The 27,946-nt window shown below is 36.5% G+C and overlaps 1 protein-coding gene across 7 annotated transcripts in view; it reads right to left on the reverse strand.

Annotated features, from left to right (window-relative positions):
• Nucleotides 1-6,131: 6,131 nt before the first annotated feature.
• The window catches only part of KLHL4 (kelch like family member 4), a 114,875-nt gene continuing 93,060 nt past the window's right edge, over nucleotides 6,132-27,946 (reverse strand). For 3 of the 7 annotated variants that reach the window (XM_073799691.1, XM_019932224.3, XM_073799692.1), the window contains 2 exons: nucleotides 9,268-9,439; nucleotides 6,132-7,792 (listed from right to left, as the gene is read on the reverse strand). In XM_073799691.1, the coding sequence (XP_073655792.1) occupies nucleotides 7,733-7,792; nucleotides 9,268-9,439 (232 nt within the window). In that variant the 3' untranslated portion in view covers nucleotides 6,132-7,732. Of the gene's footprint in view, nucleotides 9,440-27,946 lie in introns of all 7 variants that reach the window. The other 4 variants (XR_012329428.1, XR_012329427.1, XM_073799690.1 and 1 more) reach the window with 4 other exon arrangements.

A 27,946-nucleotide genomic window follows, 5' to 3' on the forward strand; every position in this document is an offset into this window, starting at 1 on the left:
TGGAAGTCTGTTGTCACAAGGGCTACCTGATGCCATAGGAGACAGCTGGTGCTGGCGTAAGCTGGGAGTCTGCATTCATGGGAGCTTGTCAGGAACCTGGTTCCAGCTGAGTCAGCTGGCACCTTGCTGGGCTGTGATCCTGGGACCACTGGAGATGCCTAAGACTGTGGGAGCCAGTAGGCACCAGAGTGGATTGAGGGCCTTGGTTCATGGAAGCATTCTAGGAGCCTGGATACAAGGAAGCTGCCTGGAGAGGAAGAATCACCTGTGGCCACTGGCCAACTGGGACTGCTGAAACTGGCCAGTTCCTTGGTGGGGAACTGAGTTTGCAGGGGCCCTCTAATAACATGGAGCCAAGGAAGCTGCCTGAAGTCATGGATGTTGTCTGTGACTGCTGGAGTAGCAGGCACCAATGTGAGATGGGAACTTGACTTCCTGGAAATCTGCTGGAATCCTGGTGCTGTGGAAGCCACCTGAGGCCACTAGAGTCAGCAGCTGCCTGGGACCGCTAGAGTCAGCAGATGTCAGATGAACTGGGAGCCTACTGGAAGCCTGGTACCACAGATGCTACCCAGTGCCTTGGGACCCACCTGGGGTCACAGGAGCTGCCAGGTGCCAGGGTTAGATGGGGAGACCTGTATTCACAGGAGCCCACTTTGTGCCTGGTACCATAAATGCTACCTGGTGCCACTAGAGCTAGCAGGTGCCAGGGTGAGCTGGGGCCTGGCTTCCTCAGAGCCCACAGGGAGCCTGGAATCACAGGAGCCACCAAGGGTCACAGGAGCAGCTTGGAGCCCCCAGAGCTGTCAGGTGCATGGGTGTGATGGGGGCCTGGGTTCCCAGGAGCCTGTTGGGAGCCATCCTATAGAAACCACCTGGAACTGTGAGAGGTGCCTGGGACCACTGGAGTAGGCAAGTGCTAGGGTGAACTGGAAGCCTAAATGTGTGGTAACCTGCTGGAGCCCTGGCATGGAAGTTGCTTGAGATGCTGGAGTAGGCATGTGCCAGAGTGAACTTGGGTCTGGCTTCACAGGAGCCCATCAGGAATTTTATGCCAAAAGTGACACTTGGGGCCACTGGAGCCAGTAGGCACCAGGGTGAAATGGTGGCCTGGGTTCCTGGGAGCCTTTGGGGATCCTGGTGCCAAGGGATCTACGTGGAGCTGTTAGAGTTGACAAGTGAGAAAGTGAGCAGGGACCATGGTTCCTAGGAGTCCTCCAGGAGTCCTGTCATGGAAGCTGCCTGAGGCTGCTGGAGTAGGCAGGCACTGGGGTCAGCTGGGGTCTGGCTTCATGGGAGCCTGCTGGGAGTTTGGCGCCAAGGACAGCATTTGGGACTGCCAGAGCTGCCTGCGGTCACTGGAGCCAAAAGGTACCAGGGTGAGTGGGGGTCTGGGTTTGCAGGAGCCTGCAAGAAGCAACATACAGCTGTGGGAATTGGCTTGGTGCTGGGATGGGTTCTCTCTGGGGTTTGGGGTAAAGTTGGGTACTCATTTTACTCCCCTCCCATGGGGAAGGTGTCTTTCTCCACACTGAGCTGCCTTAGCTTAGGAGAGGGGTAATGAGGTAGTGTGAATCTGTCTTTCTTACACTCCTCAATGTGTCCTTTCTTATTTCTTATTTCTGTGGTTCACCCAGGTGCTGTGATTGCCTCACCTAGAGTATTTGCTCTTGTGAAGGTATTTTCGTGTTTTCAGACCTATTTTTAAATAAGACTAGTTGTTCTCTGATGACCAGAACCTCTATGTGTTCCAATTCTAGCAAGGTCTAGTTAATTATGATCCAGATAGGATTATTTAACCACTCACATAGATACTAAAGCTTATGGAATCAGGCTGTTTGTATGAGGGTCTCCATGACCTTAGATGAAATGTGAATTGGGAAAATTCAGCTGGCCTTTGTAGAAAAGAGGCCACCAAATACTGATTCTCCATTACTTGAAATATCATCTAAATTACACAGACCTGGATTTGGTAGAGATTTCACAAACTTAGCCCTAATTTTTGCATATATCACTAGGGCCTAAGACACAGTAGATCCTTAATAAATATTTGTGATGCAGGGATATTATTTTCGAAGACTATTAATGTGTTTTTTTCCTTTTAATGTTTACTCATGTGTGAGAGTCCAGTATTTTGCTAGATATGTTCATTTCACCCATTGTTTGTGTATAATCTGAGTGTGTATGTGTGTCTGTGTCTGTGTAAGGGAGGGGATTAGGATTACAACAGGAAGGTAAAGAAAGTGGATACCAATATTAAACTTTAAGCATGTCAAATAGGACTTTTTCCCTAGTCTGTAGTAGGCAATAATCTTGAAAAACAAGTATTGTCAAGAGAGGAAAAGTATTCTATAGATTTTTAAAAATGTTTCCTTTACATAAGGAGAGGCAGGTTGATGAAATATGAAGTTTATGTGGTGTCTTCCACAGACTAGAGAGGAGATACTCCTTCCATTGTTCAGTTGGGGCTTAGTGTCTCTAGCAAGTGGTATATGATGTAAAAGAAGTCCATTACAAAGAGGAAAAGTAACTGAAAAACCTGTCCCTCTTCCTCAGGTGACTGTGGTAAGAGAAAAATGACACCTAAAGAAATATATGTATTATGGTCTTTTTTCTTTTCCCGGAATAAGATCTTGAGGTGGGAATCTTGTTGGAGAGCTTAAGACAAAATCTGAAATCAGAGGAGTTTTTGTTCTCTATTCCATTTGGGACTATAGGAGGAGACTTCCTTTCAGTGTTCCCTCCATATCAAAATGTGGCAGCAACCACACCTGAGTCAAGTTAATGTATGGTAGAGTTAGGCAGAGAGAGAAACTGAGTTTAGTGCCCCAGAGTCTACTCTAAGGTCCTGTGTAGTATAGAAAGTATCTAGAAGTTCCTTCATGCCTTATGGAAATACTGGGAAAGTAGCTGATGGTGTTGTCTGGAGAGACATCATAATATACGTTGTGGGCTGCAGAGCAGGGAGACCCTGAAAGCAAGGTCATAGTGATTACAGAACAATCAAGAACCAATATTTTCTTTCCAATCTGAGTATAATGTCTAAATGTATCAGCCCTTACACTTGTTGAAAGAGTATATAAATTAATAACTCCCTTTCTTATCTTTGTTAGCTTAAACCAAACTGATAGGTCATCTCCACTATGCTATGGTAGCAAGGGTCCTGACCCTATAACTCCTTTTCCAAACTAGATTTGACTGAAGCAAGCACAGTTATGTTTTAGTACTCTGAGCCTCTGCAGCTCTCCATTCTGACTGCTCAACTCTGCTCAGATTTTGGCAGCCCAGCTAAGCCATAGTGGCCCAAGCACAATTTTTTTCCAGTTTTTTTTGACACATAAAAAATGCATCACTGTATAAGTTTAAGGCATACAGCATGATGGCTTGATTTACATATATTGTGAAGCGATTATCACAATAGGCTCAACTAACATCCATCATTTCATATAGATACAATAAAGGGAAAAGAAAGAAGAAAAGAAAAAAAAATCTCCTTATGATGAGAACTCTTAGGATTTATTCTCTTAAAAACTTTCTTATGTATCATATAAAAAAGTGTTAACTATTATCATTGTTGTACATTATATTCTTAGTACTTCTTTATCTTATAACTGGAAAGTTGTACATTTTGACTACCTTCCTCCAATTTCCCTTTCCCCCACACTCCGCCTTTAGTAAGCAGGTCTGATCTCTTTTTCTATGAGTTTGGTTTCTCTCTCTCTCTCTCTCTCTCTCTCTCTCTTTTAGATTCCACATATAAGTGAGATCATAAAGTATTTGTCTTTTTCTGACTTATTTCACTTAGCATAATGCCCTCTAGATCCATCCATGCTATTGAAATAGTAGGATTTCCTCATTTTGAATGGCAAAATAATATTCCATAGTATAGATAGATAGGTAGATAGATAGATAAATAGATACATAGATAGATAGATAGATAGAGAGAGAGAGATAGAAAGATAGATATACCACAAGGTCTTTAACCATTCATCCATCAAAGGACACTCACTCTGTTTCCATGTCTTGGCTATTGTAAATAATGCTGCTATGGACATGGGAATGCAGATATCTTTTCTTTCTTTTTTTTATACATCTTTATTGAAGTATATTTGTTTGATAATGTTGTGTTAGTTTCTACTGTATAACAGAGTGAATCAGCTACATATATACATATATCTCCATATCCTCTCCCTCTTGAGCCTCCCTCCTACCCACCTTATCCCACCCCTGTATGTTGTCGCAAAGCACCGAGCTGATCTCCTTGTGCTATGCTGCTGCTTCTGACTAGCTATCTATTTTACATTTTGTAGTGTATATATGTCGATGCTACTCTCACTTCACCCCAGTTTCCTCCTCCCTCCTCGTGTCCTCAAGTCCATTCTCTATGCCTTCGTCTTTATTCCTACCCTGCCTCTAGTTTCATCAGTACCATTTTTTTAAAAAACTTCCATATATATGTGTTAGCATATGGTATTTGTTTTTCTCTTTCTGACTTACTTCATTCTGTATGACAGATTCTAGGTCCATCCACCTCACTACAAATAACTCAATTTCATTTCTTTTTATGGCTGAGTAATATTCCATTGTATGTATGTGCCACATCTTCTTTATCCATTCATCTGTCAATGGACACTTAGGTTGCTATCATGTCCTGTCTATTGTAAATAGTGCTGCAATGAACATTGTGGTACATGTCTCTTTTTGAATTATGGTTTTCTCTGGGTATATGCCTAGTAGTGGGATTGCTGGGCCATATTTTTAGTTTTTTAAGGAAACTCCATACTGTTCTCCATAGTGGTTGTATCAATTTACATTCCCACCAACAGTGCAGGAGGATTCCATTTTCACCACACCCTCTCCAGCATGTATTGTTTCCAGATTTTTTGGTAATGGCCATTCTGACCGGTGTGAGGTGATACCTCACTGTAGTTTTGATTTGCATTTGTCTAATAATTAGTGATGTTGAGCATCTTTCCATGTGCCTCTTGGCCATCTGTATGTCTTCTTTGGTGAAATGTCTATTTAGGTCTCTAAAATATGCAAACAGCTCATGGAGCTCAATATCAAAAAAACAAACAACCCAATTAAAAATTGGGGAGCAGATATCTTTTCAAGTAAGTGTTTTCATTTCCATTGAATATAGTCCCAAAAGTGGTATTGCTGGATCATATAGTAGTTCTGCCTTTAATTTTTTGAGGAACTGCTAAACTGTTTTCCATAGTGGCTGCACCAATTTGCATTCCCACCAGCAGTGCACAAGAGTTCCTTTTTCTCCACATCCAGCATTTGTATTTTTGATGATGGTCATTCTAATAGGCATGAGGTGATATCTCATGGTGGTTTTAATTTACGTTCCCCCAATGACTAGTGATGTTGAGCATCTTTTCATGTACCTGTTGGCCTTTCATATATCTTCTTTGAAAATATGTCTATTCAGGTTCTTTGCCCATTTTTTAATTGAGTTGCTTGTTTTTTGCTACTTAGTTGTATGAGTTCTTTATATATTTTGGATATTACCCCCTTATTAGACATATGTATGGTTTGCAAATATTTTTTCCCCTTCCATAGTTTATTTTCATTTTGCTGATGGTTTCTTTCACTGTACAGAAACTTTTAAGTTTGATGTAGCCCCACATTTTTATTTTTTTGCTTGCGAGCATGATTTTCAAATGTAGCCCTGGGCAACATATACATACCTCTCCTACTAGTCAATGTCTGATCAAAATGAAGCAAGCCTAACTGGACCATCAAGAAGATGGTATTCTTTCTCTGTTTGCCTGACCAAGCATGACTCTGGACATGATTTCCCTATTGGTGCCATCTAGCTGTGACTGGAGCATTGGCAAGCTGAGCTGTGGTAGGTCCTTTGATCTTTCTTTTTCCCACTGGCTCACACTCCAATTTAACTTGACAGGCCAAGCTTTGCTCTGGAGATAAAAGTTTAAGTAACTCTACTTCTGCATTGACTTAGATAAAGTATGAATTTAAAGATCCAACAGAACTCTCTGGGTGTGTGTTTATTATTTTTTACAACATCTCTATGTTTCCATCTCTACCCCTAGAACTGAAGATGTCTATAACCCTTTATTTAGAATTAAAGACAATGGCAGGAATAAGAAACAAAGTAGGGGAATTTTATTTTTTTATTTAAATACTTTAGCTATTGGAAAAATAAATATCAAAAGGTCAATTCAAGCTGCACTTGACATAATCTAAAGCCACACTTTATAACCAGAGGAAATAAATTTTATTTAAATTCAGTTTGTTAAAGTACACATATCCTTGTACAACCTATGTTGCTCTTTTTTTAAAAAACTTAAAAGTAGTAGTACATTTTATAAGCATCTCTGGATTTTATTTGTTGGTTTCACATACTACAATACAAAGCCCATTTAAAAGGACATATTGCAGAAATTCTAAAATCATAATTTAATTGAAAAGTTACTTTCATAAAGAAGGTTTTCCAACATTTTATCTTAAATATTGGGTTGGCCAAAAAGTTCATTTGGGTTTTTCCATAACATCTTATGGAAAAACCCAAATGAACATTTTGGCCAACCTCCCCCACTTTTTTTTAAATAATTGGACATGGAAGTGAGAATTTAAAGGTAAAATACTACCCAGCTAGTCTTTTTTGTTGTTTTTTAATTTAAAAACATTTGTAGTGCATATATCCTTAATATTCTCTACTGGATGAATATAAAATTGACAGAAAATCATGTACTGGTACATAAAAGATAATTATAGAATTAACCACGGATGTTGAACATTTTGGTGTTTCCATGTGTTAATATTGTAGAACATCTCAATTTTACTGCTGTTGAAAAATTGCTTTGTTTTTGAAAACTGGTTTAACTTAATGGCAGGTGTTTTAAGAGTTCATAGAAATGTTTGAGAAGAATGTTACTGTCTATACAAGTGAGGCCCTGACACTCGAAAGCTGAGGTCACAGTTTGTATCAATATGATAAATATTCACCATTTTATTGTATAGATTGTGTATATGGAATTACAATAATATTTTACTGGTAAAATAAATGTTGCCTAACAAGACAACATGTTAAGGAATACCAAATCTATATGTGTGCTTTGGAAAATGGTACTGTAAAAGAGTAAGTCTGAAAATTTTAACCTACTGTGATCAGCATAACAAATTATGTCAATGAGCTTTTTCTTTTTTTTTTAATCTCACCACAGTAAAATCTTTCTTCTTGGTAAATGTGAGATATTATTTAGCTATTTAGGATATTGTTTAGATAAAAGAATGATGTCTTACTGAAAATCAAACCTTATAATTTAAGCTTTAGATGTTCTCTTTTATATTAGTTACGTTCCAAATGATAGGGTACTTAATTTTTTTTTGAAATAGAAAATGTTTTTAACTTATCAGACTCAAAATTACTGATGCTTTTGTAACTTTTTATACTTTGGTCACTATCAATTTCCCTTAAACATTTTAACATTTTAAAGTGACGAGACTAAACATAGACTACTGGATTTTCATTTATATTATTAGCTGCAACAACATATACACTAAACACCTATATGTAATTAGTGTTTGAAAACTTGCTTTGGCTTCACAAATGAGAGCATTTATATCTACATATTAAAATGACACAAGAATTTTCATGTTTGATTACTAATTGAAGGAAAGAACATATTTCTTCTTCCTCTCCTCTTCCTACTCCACTTCTTGAAATTATCCAGTTTCCTTCCCTTTGATAAAGATAGCTTTATGGTAGCTTCACCACCACAACACATGCACCAGCTCTTCCAATGTTAACAGGAACTTCCTAACACAGAAAACAAAAACAAGGAAAGAAATGCTGTTTGAATGAACTCTGCATTTAGCATAATATATTAGAGTTGAAAAAGTCCTTACCTATTCTGGCCCAACCTTCATCTTGTATAAAGATATGGGAAAATGCAGCCCAAATAATAGTCCAATGTAGAAAGAGCATAGTCTTTAAAATGAAGTAGGCCTGAGTTTGAAGAACAGGTGATCTTGGGTAAATTTCACCTCTCTGATAATTTTCTCACTTTAAAAATTACAGCTAATAATACTCATTCTTCAATGAGCTTTTGTTAGGGTTAAGGAAGATAATGAATGAAAATAATTAGGCATATAGTAGTTATAATCTCATTATCTATTAGTTCTCTTTCACCATTTTCAAGGTCACACAATGAAACAGTGAAATGCCTGGAATAGAGTCTAGGTCTCTTAGCTACTAGTCTATAATTTTCTGAAAAGTAAATTACAAATATTTTGATTCTTGTATTTGACCTACATCCTTGTTTTCTAAATATTTTCCTCCATTTCTAGCTGTCCTAACCATTGTAAAGAGCTACCTACATGGCAGAACTTGAATATTTCTGAGGGTCTTCATGAATCATATTGTTGGAGGAAAGAGCTAGAATCCCATTATCAGGTGTCAGTATATTACACATAACTTATTTAGAACAGTAACCAGCTTACTACGTAGAAAACAGAGCACCATGAAGTTAATGTAAGGAAAGGTGACGTTTGATACCAAATACAAGGTTTGCTTGTTTGTGGAAATGGTGAAGAGTTAATCATACTTCATATTTTATTAATCCATCATTTAATCAACAAAACACCATTAGGCATTTTGGAATAAATACAGAGCTATAACTGCAAAGCTGTCAGAAGCATCAAGTTTCCTTTAACACCACCAAGATGTCCTTTCAGTGCCCCTTCTTGTACTTTCCTTAGAATTTCTTCTGTTAGATGCCCAGCACTCTTGAGAGAGTTTAATTCCAGTCTCTTACTGTGCACCAAGTCCCTTGAATGACTGATCAGTAGTTAGGAGTGTTGTAATTTGTAGAACCTCTATAAGGAGGGGACTGAAAGATTTTCCTCCTGGGCACCAGCCAATAAGAAAGGGCAGACATTTGTGGGTGAGGACATTATTCTTTGCTTCTCAAGTCATAATACATACATAGAAAGTTGGTCAGAGAGTAAAGCTCTTGGATTATTGAATCTGATTCACTTTTCTGTAAAAGGAATGAGTCCATCGTTAAGAGAATGTCTTGTCTCCACTTTATATGAGTACTGATGGATCCTGCTAATGATAAAACAGCTCAGTTAATAATTCTCTATAGCTAAATAAAACACATGCTATAAATTTCATTAAAGAATTTGGTTCAGCCCTAGAGAGGAAGAGAATGGGATTAATTCCAAACACATATTTTAATTTTTAAATTAAAATGTGAAATATATCAATTTGAATACTTTAAATGAGAGTACCTCTTTCCATTCATCTTTCTGTGTATCATATGACTCAACAGTGTTCAAGTAAGTATGTCCATCATATCCTCCAACTACATAGAGTTTGTCTCCAAGGGGACATACAGCAACAGCATCTCGAGGAACGCTCAGAGGTGCCACAGTTGACCATGAATCATTTTTTGGATCATACCTTAAGAGGTTTAGGAAGACAATTGAGAAGAAAGTTCAACAGCGTTAAAATTAATAGACATTAATAAAATGTACTCTTATCTAATATAAGAAATTAAAAATACCTTATACATACTAAGTGTAGTCTGACTAATAAACGTTAAGGATAACTAAATGACAGAATTCTCTTCAGCCACCAGATGTCACTCAAAGCATAGTGACAGTGAATTTCCTTTTAAAAATACCACACATTTCTTTGATCAGTACTCAGAATCTGTATGAGGAAATTTCACATATTGGCATCTTAACATTATGTGGAAAATGCCTCCTCTGTCATTTAGTATGCTAGCTGGAATGGATTTTTCTTATTCTTTGTTTATCCAAGTTATATCTGAGATGCCTGATCTTGTTTATATGAGAGCTCACATGTTAAGTAATTCTGAATATAATTGCCTTTTTGTTTTATAAACTATAGTACCCTGGTTTTAACACTCTTTGTAGTTACAAAGACCACAGTTGTATTCTTTTCCCTCTATGAGAGTTCTTATTTATCTTCAGAGGACCCTGGGATGTTTTTCTATTTTAACTTGAAGTTAACTCCTTATCCCCAAGCCTATTCTGTAAGCAAAATGAAAGAGAATTCAATAAGCAATATTAATTAAAATCTTCTCCAGGAATTCTTTCCTAAAATTTGAAGCCAGTATAGAATACTAATATCTAAAAGGGGTGAACAATAAGAAAAACTTATATAATTATATGTAGAAATTATCTCCGATTTTATATTGGCCTATTTGTAAAGCCCAATGAAAAACATTTATTTTACAAAATTTCATTTATTATCATCTACTAATTTCCTTACAATTGTATTACTCATCTTATTTCTGTTTCTCTCTCTTTAATCATAATCTAAATTATCTGATCCCAGCTTCCATTTGAACTTGGTCTCACATCCAGTAATATTTTTTAATAATATATGAAATCAACAATAATTAAGATATCCTCAATATCCACCATATACTGTTGGGTTTCACCTTAAATTCTGATGTTATATTAAAAAGCAGAACCAGAAAATCCACAGCTGTATGCTTTAACTAATCTGAATCTTTAACACAATTGCTATTGTTAATTGATGCTGCGCTCAGCTAACATAGTACACACATATATGAATTGTGAACCAGGGCTTGCGGAAGGATTCCCTTATAGATTTGCATCCAAAACCCAGGATTTTTCTGCATGTGTATGATAATGAATGCTCAAAAATCTGGCTGTTAATATTATCTGGACACTGGTTTATTAACTAGAGAGGTTTGGGGAATGTAGAATCTTCTGAAGAAAAAACATGGCACCTTGGTTGTTATCTGTAAAGGCACAGAGGATCAGTTATTAAAGAAAAAGTTAGCCACTACCTCACCTTCAAATTAAAACAGCACCCCATTTCTCCCCTTTTGTTTCTCTTTTGCTTTTCTATTTCTCCTTACTTTGGATATAAGTGTATATATATATATATATATATATATATATATATATATATATATATTCTAGTGGAAATAAAAAGGAGACTGAAGTAAAGGGAATTAGTCATGGACTTATTCCTCCACTTAGAGTAATTACAGACAATTTGCTTGACTTCTTTGTCTCAATGTTCTCATCAACATTATAAAAATAATAATCCCTGACTCAGCCAACACAAGTTTATGTATTTTAGAAACCTTTAATTTAAATGATTATCTTAATTAATTGGATGAGACTTCTAAGGTACTGGGTAGGCCATCAATGTTTTACCAGAAAATAGTGTCAGGAGTATTGTCTAAAACATGGAAATGAGGATTATCTGATTCCACAGAGTGTGCATCTTTGACTTTCTAACTGACAAGGCTATTTTACAACTCTATAGGTGTAGAAGTTAAGCTGTAGAAAACTGAGTTTTCTTGTGATTCCTATACATAACAATAAAATAAATTTTGCTTGATAAAGATAGAATTAATTTCTAACCCCGAATGATGACCCCACCCAAATATTACATTTTATTCCCTATAGGTTATTAACTGCTTTTGTATCTATAACCAATTTTTTTCAGCATTCTTAATTGTTTTTATGTCTTTTCTTCGAAGATTCTTTGAAGCAATTTTAACGTCTTATGGGTTACCTCATTAATTAATGAATCACACAAAATTCTTTGACAAGTTACTATTATATTTGTATGAAAGTCATAATTTTCAAACACTGTACTTTAGCACTAGTTATTTTCTCAAGATCTTTACAAGGAAAATGCCAATAAGGGGGATAATGTTAGTAATAACAATAATACTAATTACAAAAATAATACAAACAAAATAATAATATGTGCCAGGCAAGGCATTAAGTGCATTAACTTTTATTATTTTGTACCCTATGAAGTTGATACTAAAATTATTCCCATTTTTCACATGAGGAAACAGATGTTTAGAGATGTAAAGTAACAGGGTCAAGGTCACATAACTTGTAAATAACAGATCTGGGATTTGAACTCAGAGCTGTCTGACTGCAAATCTAGTGGTTTTAACTAGTATACTATACATGTTTTGGTATGCATAAAGTGCTTTTTCCCATTAAAAATTAAAAATAGTATATTTGGAAATATAATTATATCATTAAATAAAGTTAAACATTTAATTATTAGGATATGTTTGTAAGCATTTAATTTTGTAGTCTGTATTATGAAATTTTCTATATCAAAAAAATATGAACTGAGTTTATATTTTCCTAGTTGCCTATTTAAATTGGTATAGACACTTAAGCTATCGTAAGGCTAATTTCATGGTGATCACTCTACAGTGCTAAAACGCAGCCCAATTCATCTCTCTTTCAGGTCTTAAGATAGAATTTCCCAATTTCAGGGGTTCTTGATAAAGCCAGGAAAATGCTGGCATAATAATGGGAGAGAAGAAGGTGATTTAATTAAAATATTTTATGTATTTTAGATTTTTTCCTTATGAAATGTATTCTTTTTGGACCAAACCTAGTTTCTTAATCCCATGCATTTTGATACAAGGAACCAAGTAAATGCAACACAATTTACACCACTAAGATACAATAAAAAGTCTCAAAAACTGAAATAGAAGAAAAAAGCATAGACTTCAGTATGCTAGAAAGAAAATCTCTTACTAGTTTGAATTTATTATAAGAAAATTACTATTATAAGAGCTGAGAGTATTACCTGTCTCTCTGTCTATATATTTATATGATTTAACTTTTAATTCAGATGAAATTTTTGTGAAGTCAGGTTTGATTTTCATAGTAACAAACCTTCATGACTTTTTACTTACTAGATATAATTTTGTATAGTATTGTATTATTTTGTATAAAATCTTCTAGACAACTTTTAATATTTCTGTAATGAACGACATGAATTCTCTATATCAGTATCACTCTTTGACCACTGCTTCTCATGAATTTATCACTCCAATATAGTTTAGGCATTAATGGAAATTTGAGAAAGCATAGTTATTTTTACATGGATTTGTTTGTATATTTGATCAAGTTTTCCCAAATATAATAATTCCTGATGCTGTCTGTTTAGCTTATAGGAGGTGATATAGTCTTCTCCACTCTTGAATCATATAAAGAGGTGGCTACAGTTATTCTTAGGTATAGAAATATGTATATTTTTACAAGCATAAGAGTAGAATTCAATGCCTAGATACCCTTTCTTAAAATGAAAGCTATACTTACCTTTTTTGAATACAAGTATCAGTTTTTTGAGAGTATGTATACATTCATTAGACAGGTGGGCCTAAACTTTTGTGAACTGTGTGTTGTCTGTAATTTTTTGTGGTCTATGGAAGGCATCAATAAATTATCTAAGCAATTTGAAATTTCAGTAGAATCTATCCTTTTTCAACTTCTTACAGTGAACTTTAACAAGTATTGAGTTGCATTCCTTTGGCCTTTCTAAAAGGGAAACATGATTCCCATCAGTTATACACACACAGCACAGAGTAAATACTTAAACTTTTATACATATGATGAAATTCTGTATCAATAAAAGTAGAAAATAGTGGCTTGATGTTTAATTCTATCAATAATACTGAGTGTAGAATAGTGAACTTTTAGTTTTATAATGAAATGGAAAGTCAAGTATGACTGGTTTCCAAACTTTTAATAACCCCAGTTATATGAAAAAACTCCTTTAGCCACTATTTGTCATTTAACAATAGAGGGTGTCAACTGCCACTTATGTAGGGTGATAGGGATATACTAGATTTTCAAGATCTTTTCCATTTGTAATTACATATAATTTCACTATTGTGCTTCTGGATATAAATAAAGGGCAGAGCAAATTCAGCTTTATCTTTTAAATATACAGGCAAGTCAAGGTGATTTTCATGTAGTTTTTATCTTTTTTTTCAATGCTGCATTACTAGGGAGTGATGTCAGCAAGATGGTAGACTAGGAAGCTCTAGGATCTTATTCTGTCACAAAAATATTAAATAAACAAATAGAGACTGGTGAAAATAACTTTGTAGCTGTTCTGGAAATCAGTCAAAGATCCACAGCAGCCAAATACCTGCTCAGTCAAGAAAAAGATGTAGGCAATTTTGTGATTTTTTTTTTACTTTCTCTGGCCCCACCCCCTCCTAGAAAAGCATGGCATGGATTGGATAAAGCAGTGGCCCAGCCCCAGTTCCTTTCCTTGAACCAGAGAGAAAAGAGCAGAGCTAATATGCAGCAATTCAACCTGTCTCAGTTGTTGCCAAAGGGATTATCTTCTGTGTTACCTAATTCAGAGCTCAGACAGTCAAAAGTGTTTCAGCTCAGATTTCAGGCTAGGAAAAGCCACGGGAAGTACTGTACATGGTTCATGAAAGCTGTTGGGGGATTACAGATGCATAGACAACTGGGAAAAGAGATTATTGGTACTACAATAGATTACTGATTACTCCAATAGAATAGCTAAGGCTCTGAAAGGCATCAGGGCTGAGAATCTTAAGGAAGTTAAGGCATTTAAAAGCAGCCATGTATACAGAGAATCAACACACACACACACACACACACAAACACACATACACACACACAGGCCCAGGAAACAGACAAACCCAGTAGAGGTCTGAGAAGAACTCAAGCCTTCAAGATGGGCTTATCCCAAATATAGAACATAATTAGTGATTAAATAACAATAGTCTTCCTATGCATGGAGTCAATCTGCAAGGACTGGGAAAGGTATCTGTTATTTCAAATGGCCAGTTTTCAACAAGAGACCACAAAGCATACAGATAAATAAGAAAATGAATTTCACTCAAAAGAACAAAGTAAACCTCCAAAACCATCCCTGTAGAAACACAGGCATCTGTGTTACAAGAAAAAGACATTTAAGTGACTGACATATATCCTCAAAGAGTGAAAAGAAAAACAGGCAAAGAACTAAAAGAAATCAGGAAAAAGATAAATGAACAAAATTAGAAGGTCAACAAATGAAATAAATTATAAAGAAGAAAAAATAGAAATTCTGGTGCTGAAAAATGAGATGACTGAATTCAAAAACTCACTAGAATTTTCCATTGGAGACTCAAGCAAGCAGAAGAAAGAATAAGTGAACTTGAAGACAAGTGTTTTGAAATTATCATGTCTGAATGAAAAGAATGAAGAAAATTCAACAGAGTCTAAGGGACCTCTGAGACAACATCAAGTGGGTCAATATATGCATTTTGGGGGAAAAAGAAGAAGAAGAAGAAGGAGAAGGAGAAGGAGAAGGAGAAGGAGAAGGAGAAGGAGAAGGAGAAGGAGAAGGAGAAGGAGAAGAAGAAGAAGAAGAAGAAGAAGAAGAAGAAGAAGAAGAAGAAGAAGAAGAAGAAGAAGAGGGAGAAGAAGAAGAAGAAGAAGGAGAAGAAGAAGAAGAAGAAGAAAGGGAGGAGAACAAGGGGGGAAGAGTAAGAAGAAATAGTTCTACAGTAATAGTAGGAGGATTTGACTTCCCACTTTTAATAATGGATAAAATAAACCAGACAGATGATCAGTAAGTACATGAAAGAAGAACAACATTATAGACCAAATGGACTTAGCAAACATATATAAAAATTTCTATTCCCCCAAAACTCAGAAGATATATTTTTCACAAGTAAACATGGGACATTATCTAGGATAAAGCATATGTTAGGACATGAAACAAGTCTTAATAAATTTAAAAAGGCTGAAAACATGCAAAGTCTTTTCACAGTGGAATGAAACTATAAATCAACAACAGAAGGAAAAGTCATATGTCCACACATATATGGAAATGAAAGTACATACACTTAACAAATGAGTCAAAGAATATATCATAAGGGAAATTAGAAAACATCTAGAGACAAGTGAGAATGAAAACATGACTCATACAGAGTCTTCTGGAATGCAAAGAAAGCCATGATATGACATGGGGAATCAATAACTGTAAAGGTTTACACTTAAAAGGAAGAAAAATTGCAAGTCAAAAACCGAGCTATAGGAGAGGGGGAAGATGGTGGAAGAGTAAGACGCAATCACCTTCCTCCTCACAGATACACCAGAAATACATCTACACGTGGATCAACTCCTACAGAACACCTACTGAACACTGGCAGAAGACCTCAGACCTCCCAAAAGGCAAGAAACTCCCCACGTACCTGGGTAGGGCAAAAGAAAAAAGAAAAAACAGAGACAAAAGAATAGGGATGGCACCTGCACCAGTGGGAGGGAGCTGTGAAGGAGGAAAGGTTTTCACACACTAGGAATCCCCTTTGTGGGCTGAGACTGGGTGGCAGAGGGGGGAAGCTTTGGAGCCATGGAGGAGAGCACAGCAACAGGGGTGCGGAGGGCAAAGCGGAGAGATTCCCGCACAAAGGATCGGTGCCGACAGGCACTCACCAGCGCGAGAGGCTTGTCTGCTCACCCGCCGGGGAGAGTGGGGGCTGGGAGCTGAGGCTGGGGCTTCGGTTGGAGTGCAGGGAGAGGAATGGGGTTGGCGGCATGAACACAGCCTGCAGGGGATTAGTGCACCACGGCTAGCCGGGAAGAAGTCCGGGGAAATGTCTGGACCTGCCGAAGAGGCAAGAGACTTTTTCTTCCCTCTTTGTTTCCTGGTGTGCAAGGAGAGAGGATTAAGAGTGCTGCTTAAAGGAGCAAGAGAGATGGGAGTGAGCCGCGGCAAACAGCGTGGACCCCAGAGATGGGCATGAGACGCTAAGGCTGCTGCTGCCGCCACCATGAAGCCTGTGTGCAAGCACATGTCACTATCCACACCTCCCTTACTGGGAGCCTGTGCAGCCCACCACAGCCAGGGTCCCGGGATCCAGGGACAACTTCCCCGGTAGAACGCATGGCATATTCAGGCTGGTGCAAAACCACACTGGCCTCTGCTGCCGCAGGCTCGCCCGCATCAGCACCCCTCCCTCCCCCCGGACTGAGTGAGCCAGAGCCACCAAAACAGCTGCTCCTCTAACCCCGTCCTGTCTGCGCGAAGAACAGTCGCCCTCCAGTGACCAACCTGCAGATGCAGGACCAAATCCAAAGCTGAGCTCCGGGAGCTGTGAGAACAAAGAAGAGAAAGGGAAATCTCTCCCAGAAGTCTCAGAAGCAGCAGATTAAAGCTCTACAATCAACTTCATGTACCCTGCATCTGTGGAATACCTGAATAGAAAATGAATCATCCCAAATTGAGGAGATGGACTTTGAGAGCAAGATTTATTATTTTTTTCCCTTTTCCTCTTTATGTGAGTGTGTATGTGTATTCTTCTGTGTGAGATTTTATCTGTATAGCTTTGCTATCACCCTTAGTCCTATGGTTCTATCTGTCTTTTTTTCTTTTTTTTACTTAAAAATTAATTTTCTTAATAATTATTATTTTAGTAAAATATACTAATAATATATATAATATAATGTATTATATTATATATAATATATTATAATAATTATTATATATAATTATATCATTATAATATATCATATATATTATATATATATAATAATAATATCTTACTTTATTTTATTTTATCCTCCTTCTTTCTTTCTTTCTTTCTTTCATTCTAATTTTTCTCCCATTTATTCTGAGCCGTGTGGATGAAAGGCTCTTGGCGCTCCAGCCAGGAATAAGTGCTGTGCCTCTGAGTTGGGAGAGCCATCTTCAGGGCACTGGTCAACAAGAGACCTCCCAGCTCCACATAATATCAAATGGTGGAAATCTGCCAGAGATCTCCATCTCAACACCAGCACCCAACTTCACTCAATGACCAGCAAGCTACAGTGCTGGACACCCTATGCCAAACAACTAGCAAGAAAGGAACACAGCCCCACCCATTAGCAGAGAGGCAGCCTAAAAGCACAATAAGTCCACAGACACCCCAAAACACACCACCAGACATGGAACTGCCCACCAGAAATACAAGATCCAGCCTCATCCACCAGAACACAGGCACTAGTCCACTCCACCAGGAAGCCTACACAATCCACTGAACCAGCTTTAGCCACTGGGGACAGACACCAAAAAGAACAGGAACTACGAACCTGCAGCCTGCAAAAAGGAGAGCCCACACACAGTAAGATAAGCAAAATGAGAAACAGAAAATCTCACAGCAGATGAAGGAGCAAGAGAAAAACCCACCAGACCTAACAAATGAAGAGGAAATAGGCAGTCTACCTGAAAAGGAATTCAGAATAATGATAGTAAAGATGATCCAAAATCTTGGAAATAGAATAGAGAAAATTCAAGAAACATTTAACAAGGACCTAGAAGAACTAAAGATGAAACCAGCAGTGATGAACAACACAAGAAATGAAATTAAAAATAGTGTAGATTGTATCAATAGCAGATTGACTGAGGCAGAATAACGGATAAGTGACTTGGAAGATAAAACAGTGAAAATAAAAACTGTAGATCATAATAAAGAAAAAAGAATGAAAAGAACTGAGGACAGTCTCAGAGACCTCTGGGACAACATTAAACAGAGCGACATTCGAATTATAGGGGTCCCAGAAGAAGAAGAGGAAAACAAAGGAAATGAGAAAATATTTGAAGAGATTATAGATGAAAACTTTCCTAATATGGGAAAGGAAATAGTTAATCAAGTCCAGGAAGCACAGAGAGTCCCATACAGGATAAATCCAAGGAGAAATACGCCAAGGCACATATTAATCAAACTCAAAAATTAAAAAAAAAGAAAGCATATTAAAAGCAGCAAGGGGAAAACAACAAATAACACACAAGGGAATCCCCATAAAGTTAACAGCTGATCTTTCAGCAGAAACTCTTGAACCCAGAAGGGACTGGAAGGACATATTTAAAGTAATGAAGGAGAAAAACCTACAACCAAGGTTACTCTAACCAGCAAGGATCTCATTCAGATTTGATGGAGAAATTAAAGCCTATACAGACAAGCAAAAGCTGAGAGAGTTCAGCACCACCAAACCAGCTGTACAACAAAAGCTAAAGGAACTTCTCTAGGAAAGAAACACAAGAGAAGGAAAAGACCTACAATCATGAAACCAAAACAATTAAGAAAATAGGAAGAGGAACATACATATTGATAATTACCTTAAACGTAACTAGAATAAATACTCCCACCAAAAGACACAGACTGGCTGAATGGATACAACAACAAGACCCATATATATGCTGTCTACAAGAGACCCACTTCAGACCTAGAGACACATACAGATTGAAAGTAAGGGGATGGAAAAAGACATTCCATGCAAATGGAAACCAAAAGAAAGCTGGTGTAGCAAGTCTCATATCAGATAAAAGGGACGTTAAAATAAAGACTATTAGAAGAGACAAAGAAGGACACTACATAATGATCAACAGATCGATCCAAGAGGAAGACATAAAAATGGTAAATAATTATGCACCCAACATAGGAGTACCTCAGTACATAAGGCAAATATTAACAGCCATAAAAGTAGAAATTGACAGTAACATATTCATAGTAGGGGACTTTAACACCCCACTTCCAACAATGGACAGATCATCCAAAATGAAAATAAATAAGGAAACATAAGCTTTAAATGATACATTAAACAAGATGGGCTTAATTAATATTTATAGGACATTCCATCCAAAAAAAAACAGAATACACATTTTTCTCAAGTGCTCATGGAACATTCTCCAGGATAGATCATATATTGGGTCATAAATCAACCCTTGGTAAATTTAAGAAAATTGAAATTGTATCAAGTTTCTTTTCCAATCACAACACTATGAGACTAGATATCAATTACAGGAAAAGGTCTTAAAAAATACAAACACATGGAAGCTAAACAATACACTACTTAATAAGGAAGTGATCACTGATGAAATCAAAGAGGAAATCAAAAAAATTCCTAGAAACATGACAATGGAGACATAATGACCCAAAACCTATGGGATGCAGCAAAAGCAGTTCTAAGAGGGAAGTTTATAGCAATACAATCCTACCTTAAGAAACAGGAAATATCTCAAATAAACAACCTAACCTTGCACCTAAAGCAATTAGAGAAAGAAGAACAAAAAAACCCCACAGTTAGCAGAAGGAAAGAAAGCATAAATAACAGATCAGAAATAAATGAAAAAGAAATGAAGGAAACAATAGCAAAGATCAATAAAACTAAAAGCTGGTTCTTTGAGAAGACAAATAAAATTCGTAAACCATTAGCCAGACTCATCAAGATAAAAAGGGAGAAGATGCAAGTCAATAGTATTAGAAATGAAAAAGGAGAAGTAACAACTGACACTGCAGAAATACAAAAGATCATGAGAGATTACTACAAGCAACTCTATGCCAATAAAATCGACAACCAGGAAGAAATGGAGGAATTCTTACAAATGCACAATTGCCAGGACTAACCCAGGAAGAAATAGAGAATATGAACAGACTAATCACAAGCGCTGAAATTGGAGACTGTGATTAAAAATCTTCCAACAAACTAAAGCCATGGACCAGATGGCTTCACAGCCGAATTCTATCAAACACTTAGAGAAGAGCTAACACCTATCCTTCCCAAACACTTCCTAAATATAGCAGAGGGAGGAACACTCCCAAACTCATTTCACGAGGCCACCATCACCATGATACCAAAACCAGACAAAGATGTCACTAAGAAAGAAAACTTCAGGCCAATATCACTGATGAACAGAGATGCAAAAATCCTCAACAAAATACTAGCAAACAGAATCCAACAGCACATTGAAAGGATCAGACACCAGGATCAAGTGGGTTTTACTCCAGGAATGCAAGGATTCTTCAATATGTGCAAATCAATCAATGTGATACACCATATTAACAAATTGAAGGAGAAAAAACATATAATCATCACAATAGATGCAGAGAAAGCTTTCGACAAAATTCAACACCATTTTTGATAAAAACACTGCAGAAAGTAGGAATACAGGGAACTTTCCTCAACATAATAAAGGCCATATATGACAAACCCACAGCCAACATCGTCCTCAATGGTGATAAACTGAAGCCATTTCCACTAAGATTAGGAAAAACACAAGGTTGCCCACAATCAACACTCTTATTCAACATAGTTTTGGAAGTTATAGCCACAGCAATCAGAGAAGAAAAGGAAATAAAAGGAATCCAAATCAGAAAAGAAGAAATAAAGTTGTCACAGTTTGCAGATGACATGATCCTATACATAGAGAATCCTAAAGATGCTACCAGAAAACTCCTAGAGCTAATCATTGAATTTGGTAAAGTAGCAGGATACAAAATTAATGCACAGAAATCTCTGGCATTCCTATACACTAATGATGAGAAATCTGAAAGTGAAATGAAGAAAATACTCCCATTTACCATTGCAACAAAAAGAATAAAATATCTAGGAATAAACCTACCTAAGGAGACAAAAGACCTGTATGCAGAAAATTATAAGACACTGATGAAAGAAATTAGAGATGATACAGATAGATCGAGAGATATATCATGTACTTGGATTGGAACAATCAATATTGTGAAAATGACTTTACTACCCAAAGCAATCTACAGATTCAGAGCAATCGCTATCAAACTACCACTGGCATTTTTCACAGAATAAAGCAAATAATTTCACAATTTGTATGGAAACACAAAAGACTCCAAATAGCCAAAGCAATCTTGAGAACGAAAAACGGAGCTGGAGGAATCAGGCTCACTGACTTCAGACTATATTACAAAGCTACAGAAATCAAAACAGTATGGTGCGGGAACAAAAACAGGAAGATAGATCAATGGAACAGGATAGAAAGCCAAGAGATAAACCCATGCACATATGGTTATGTTATCTTTGTTAAAGGAGGCAGGGAAGTACAGTGGAGAAAGAACAGCCTCTTCAATAAGTGGTGCGGGGAAAACTGGACAGGTACATGTAAAAGTATGAGATTACATCACTCCCTAACACCATACACAAAAATAAGCTCAAAATGGATTAAAGACCTAAATGTAAGGCCAGAAGTTATCAAACTCTTAGAGGAAATCACAGGCAGAACACTCTATGACATAAATCACAGCAAGATCCATTTTGACCCACCTCCTAGAGAAATGGAAATAAAAACAAAAATAAACAAATAGGACCTAATGAAATTTCAAAAGTTTTTCACAGCAAAGGAAATGAAAAACAAGGCGAAAATCAACCCTCAGAATGGGAGAAAATATTTCCAAATGAAACAACTGACAAATAATTTATCTCCAAAATTTATAAGCAACTCATGCAGCTCAATAACAAAAAAACAAACAACCCAATCCAAAAATAGGAAGAAGACCTAAATAGACATTTCTCCAAAGAAGATATACAAACTGCCAACAAACACATGGAAGAATGCTCAACATCATTAATCATTAGAGAAATGCAAATAAAACTACAAAGATATATCACCTCACACCATTCAGAATGGTCATCATCAAAAAATCTAGAAACAATAAATGCTGGAGAGGGTGTGGAGAAAAGATAACACTCTTGCACTGCTGGTGGGAATGTGAATTGGTACAGCCACTATGGAGAACAGTATGGAAGTTCCTTAAAAAACTACAAATAGAACTACCATATGACCCAGCAATCCCACTACTGGGCATATACCCTGAGAAAACCATAATTCAAATAGACACATGTACCAAAATGTTCATTGCCGCTCTATTTACAATAGCCCGGAGCTGGAAACAACCTAAGTGTCCATCATCGGATGAATAGATAAAGAAGATGTGACATATATATATACAATGGAGTATTACTCAGCCATAAAAAGAAATGAGATTGAGCTATTTGTAATGAAGTGGATAGACCTAGAGTTTGACATACAGAGTGAAGTAAGTCAGAAAGGGAAAGACAAATATTGTATGCTAACACATATATATGGAAATTAAGAGAAAAAAATGTCATCAAGAACCTAGGGGTAAGACAGGAATAAAGCCATAGACCTACTAGAGAATGGACTTGTGGATATGGGGAGGGAGAAGTGTGAGCTGTGAGAAAGCGAGAGAGAGGCATGGGCATATATACACTACCAAACGTAAGGTAGATAGCTAGTGGGAAGCAGGCACATAGCACAGGGAAATCAGCTCTGTGCTTTGTGACCACCTTGAGGTATTGGATAGAGAGGGAGGGAAAGAGGGAGACACAAGAAGGAGGAGATATGGGAACATATGTATATGTATAACAGACTCACCTGGTTATAGAGTAGAAACTAGCACACCATTGTAAAGCAATTATACTCCAATAAAGATGTAAAAAAAAATAACAAAGTGATCACTGAAGAATTCAAAGAGAAAATCAAAAAATAACTAGAAACAAATGACAATGGAGACATGATGACCCAAAACCTATGGGATGCAGCAAAAGCAGTTCTAAAGGGAAGTTCGTAGCAATACAAACCTACTTTATGAAAAAGGAGATATCTCTAATAAACAACCTAACCTTGCATCTAAAGCAAATAGAGAAAGAAGAACAAAAATACCCAAAGTTAGCAGACGGAAAGAAATCATAAAGATCAGATCAGAAATAAATGAAATGGAAATGAAGGAAACGATAGCAAAGATCAATAAAACTAAAAGCTGGTTCTTGCAGAAGATAAACAAAATTGATAAACCATTAGCCAGACTCATCAAGAAAAAGGGGAGGAGAATCAAATCAATTAAATTAGAAATGGAAACGGAGAAGTAACAACTGACACTGCAGAAATACGAAAGATCAAGAGAGATTACTACAAGCAACTCTATGCCAATAAAATGGACAATCTGGAAGAAATGGACAATTCTAAGAAATGCACAACCTGCCAAGACTGAATCAGGAAGAAATAGAAAATATGAACAGACCAATCACAAGCACTGAAATTAAAACTGTGATTAAAAATCTTCCAACAAACAAAAGCCCAGGACCAGATGGCTTCACAGGTGAATTCTATCAAACATTTAGAGAAGAGTTAACACCGATCCTTCTCAAACTCTTCCAAAATATAGCAGAGGGAGGAACACTCCCAAATTCATTCTACAAGGCCACCATCACCCTGATACCACAACCAGACAAGGATGTCACAAAGAAAGAAAACTACAGGCCAATATCACTGATGAAAATAGATGCAAAAATCCTCACCAAAATACTAGCAAACAGAATCCAACAGCACATTAAAAGGATCAGACACCATGATCAAATGGGGTTTATTCCAGGAATGCAAGGATTCTTCAATATATGCAAATCAATGAATGTGATACACCATATTAACAAATTGAAGGAGAAAAACCATATGGTCATCTCAATAGATGCAGGGAAAGGTTGAGAAAAATTCAACACCTATTTATGTTAAAAACCCTGCAGAAAGCAGGCATAGAGGGAATTTTCCTCAACATAATAATGGCCATATATGACAAACCCACAGCCAACATCGTCCTCAATGGTGAAAAACTGAAAGCATTTCTACTAAGATCAGGAACAAGACAAGGTTGCCCACTCTCAACAGTCTTATTCAGCATAGTTTTGGAAGTTTTAACCACAGCAATCAGAGAAAACAATGAAATAAAAGGAATCCAAATCAGAAAGGAAGAAGTAACGCTGTCAATGTTTGCAGATGACATAATAATATTCAAAGAGAATACTAAAGATGCTACCAGAAAACTCCTAGAGCTAATCAATGAATTTGGTAAAGTAGCATGAGACAAAATTAATGAACAGAAATCTCTGACATTTCTACACACTAATGATGAAAAATCTGAAAGTGAAATCAAGAAAACACTCCCATTTACCATTGCAAAAACACGAATAAAATATCTAGGAATAAACCTTCCTAAGGAGACAAAAAACCTGTATGCAGAAAATTATAAGACACTAATGAAAGAAATTAAAGGTGATACAAATAAGTGGAGAGATATACCATTTTCTTGGATTGGAAAAATCAATATTGTGAAAATGACTCTACTACCCAAAGCAATTTACAGAGTCAAGGCAATCCCTATCAAACAACCACTGGCATTTTTCATAGAACTAGAACAAAAAAATTTAAAATTTGTATGGAAACACAAAAGATCCCGAATAGTCAAAGCAATCTTGAGAAAGAAAAACGGAGCTGGAGGAATCAGACTCCCTGACTTCAGATAACACTACAAAGCTACAGTAATCAAGACAGTATGGTACTGGAACAAAAACAGAAAGATAGATCAATAGAACAGGAGAGAAAGCCCAGAGATAATCCCATGCACATATGATCACCTTATCTTTGATAAATGTGACAGGAATGTACAGTGGAGAAAGCACAGCCTCTTCAATAAGTGGTGCTGGGAAAACTGGACAGATACATGTAAAACTATGAGATTAGAACACTCCCTAACACCATACACAAAAATAAGTTCAAAATGGATTAAAGACCTAAATGTGAGGCTAGAAACTATCAAACTCTTAGAGGAAACATAGGCAGAACACACTATATCATAAATCACAACAAGATCCTTTTTGACTCACCTCCTAGAGAAATGGAAATAAACCAAAAATAAACAAATGGGACCTAATGAAACCTCAAAGCTTTTGCACAGCAAAGAAAACGATAAACAAGACCAAAACACAACCCTCAGAATGGGAGAAAATATTTCCAAATGAAGCAACTGGCAGAGGATTAATCTCCAAAATTAACAAGCAGCACTTGCAGCTCCAAAGCAAAAAAACAAACAACGCAATCCAAAAATGGGCAGAAGAGTTAAATAGACATTTTTCCAAAGAAGATATACAGACTCTCATCAAACACATGAAAGAATGCTCAACATAATTAATCATTAGAGAAATGCAAGTAAAACTACAAAGAGATATCACCTCACACCATTCAGAATGGCCATCATCAAAAAATCTAGAAACTGTAAATGCTGGAGAGGGTGTGGAGAAAAGGGAACACTCTTGTAATGCTGGTGGGAATATGAATTGATACAGCCACTATGGAGAACAGTATGGAGGTTCCTTAAAAAACTACAAATAGAACTACTATATAACCAAGCAATCCCATTACTGGGCATATACCCTAAGAAAACCATAATTCATAAACAGTTATGTACCAAAATTTTCATTGCAGCTCTATTTACAATAGACAGGAGATGGAAACAACATAAGTGTCCATCATTGGATGAATGGATAATGAAGATGTGGCACATATATACAATGGAATATTACTGAACCATAAAAAGAAATGAAATTGAGTTATTTGTAGTGAGTTGGATGGACCTATAGTCTGTTATACAGTGTGAAGTAAGTCAGAAAGAGAAAGACAGATACCATATGCTAACACATATATATGGAATGTAAGAAAAAATATGTCACGTAGAACCTAGGGGTAAGATGGGAATAAAGTCACAGACCTACTAGAGAACGGACTTGATGATATGGGGAGGGGGAAGGGTAAGCTGTGACAAAGTGAGAGAGTGGTATGGACATATATACACTACCAAACCTAAAATAGATAGCTAGTGGGAAACAGCCACATAGCACAGGGAGATCAGCTCGGCACTTTGTGACCACCTGAATGGGTGGGATAGGGTGGGTGGAAGGGAGGGAGATTCAAGAATGAGGAGATATGGGAACATATGTATATGTATAACTGATTCACTTTGTTATAAATCAGAAACTAACACACCATTGTAAAGCAATTATATTCCAATAAATATGTAAAAAAAAACCCAAAATACTAAAAGATAAACAACAAAAACCCTGCAAAAAACCTTACTTTACACCTTAATAAACTAGAAAAGAAGAGTAACTAAACCCAAAGCTAGTATAAGGTAGGAAATAATAGAGATTAGATCATAGATAAATAATATAGAGAAAACAAAACAATAGAGAAAATCAATGAAATTATGAGTTGGTTCTGCAAAACATCAAAATTGATAAACTGTTAGCTAGATTGAGTATGAGAAAAAGACAAAACTCCCATAAAATCAAATGAAAGAGGCAGCAATTAGTGCTGATTTTACAGAAAGTAAGGATTATAAAAGTACTATCAAGAATTGTTCACTAACAATTTGATTAACCATCATGAAATGGACAAATTTCTAGAAACACACAACCTATCAAGATTGAACCATTAGAAAATTTCTATTTTTAAGATGAAATGGAAAATCTGAATAGACCTCTAATGGTAAGGAGATCAAAAGTATCCCAACAAAGTACAGTTCATCCTCAAACAACATGAGTGTTAGGGGCACCAACTCTATGTAGAGTCAAAAATTCGTGTATAGCTTTACAGTCCTCCCTCCATATCCATGGTTCCACATTTTTGGATTTAACTAACCAAGGATTGTATAGTACTGTAGTACGTATTTATTGAAAAAAAACTGTACATCTAAGTAGACCTGTGCAGTTCAAACCTATGTTGTTCAAGGGTCAACTGTATTCAAAAATCTCCCAAAAAAGAAAAGCCTAGGGTCAGATGACTTTACTGTTGAATTTTACTTTAGATTTAGAAAAGAATTAACACCATTTTTTCTCAAAATCTTCCAAAAAATTAGAGAAGAGGTAACACTTACTCATTCTATAAGGCCAGCATTGCACTGATACCAAAGCCAGACACTATAAGAAAACTACATACCAATACTCCTAATAAATACTGATGCAAAAAATTTTCAACATAAAACTAGCAAATTGAATTCACCAGCATTATTAATTTGATTATTCATCATAATAATGTGGGATTTATTCCTGGAATGCAACAATGGGCTATCATACAAAAATCAATCCATGCAACACACCACAATGACAGAATGAAGGGGGAAAAACATATGATTATCTCAACTTATGCAGAAAAATTATGTGACAAAGTTCATCACCCTTTAATGATTAAAAACCCTACCCAAAGCAGGAATAGAATGAAACCAGCTCAACATAATAACGGCCATATGTGGAAAACCCAGATCTATCATATTCAATGGGGAAAGACCAAAGGCTTTCTCTCTAAGATCAAAAACAAGACAATAATAAGAATTTTCACTACTTCTATTCAACATAATACTGAATTACTAGTTAGAGTTGGAAGAGAAATAAAATGCATCCACACTGGAAAGGAAGAAATTAAAGAAGACACCAATAGGTGGAAAGATACCACGTGTTCCTGGATTAGAAGACT

The sequence above is a fragment of the Tursiops truncatus genome, chromosome X (genome assembly GCF_011762595.2).
Source record: "Tursiops truncatus isolate mTurTru1 chromosome X, mTurTru1.mat.Y, whole genome shotgun sequence".
Classification (NCBI taxonomy): domain Eukaryota; kingdom Metazoa; phylum Chordata; class Mammalia; order Artiodactyla; family Delphinidae; genus Tursiops; species Tursiops truncatus.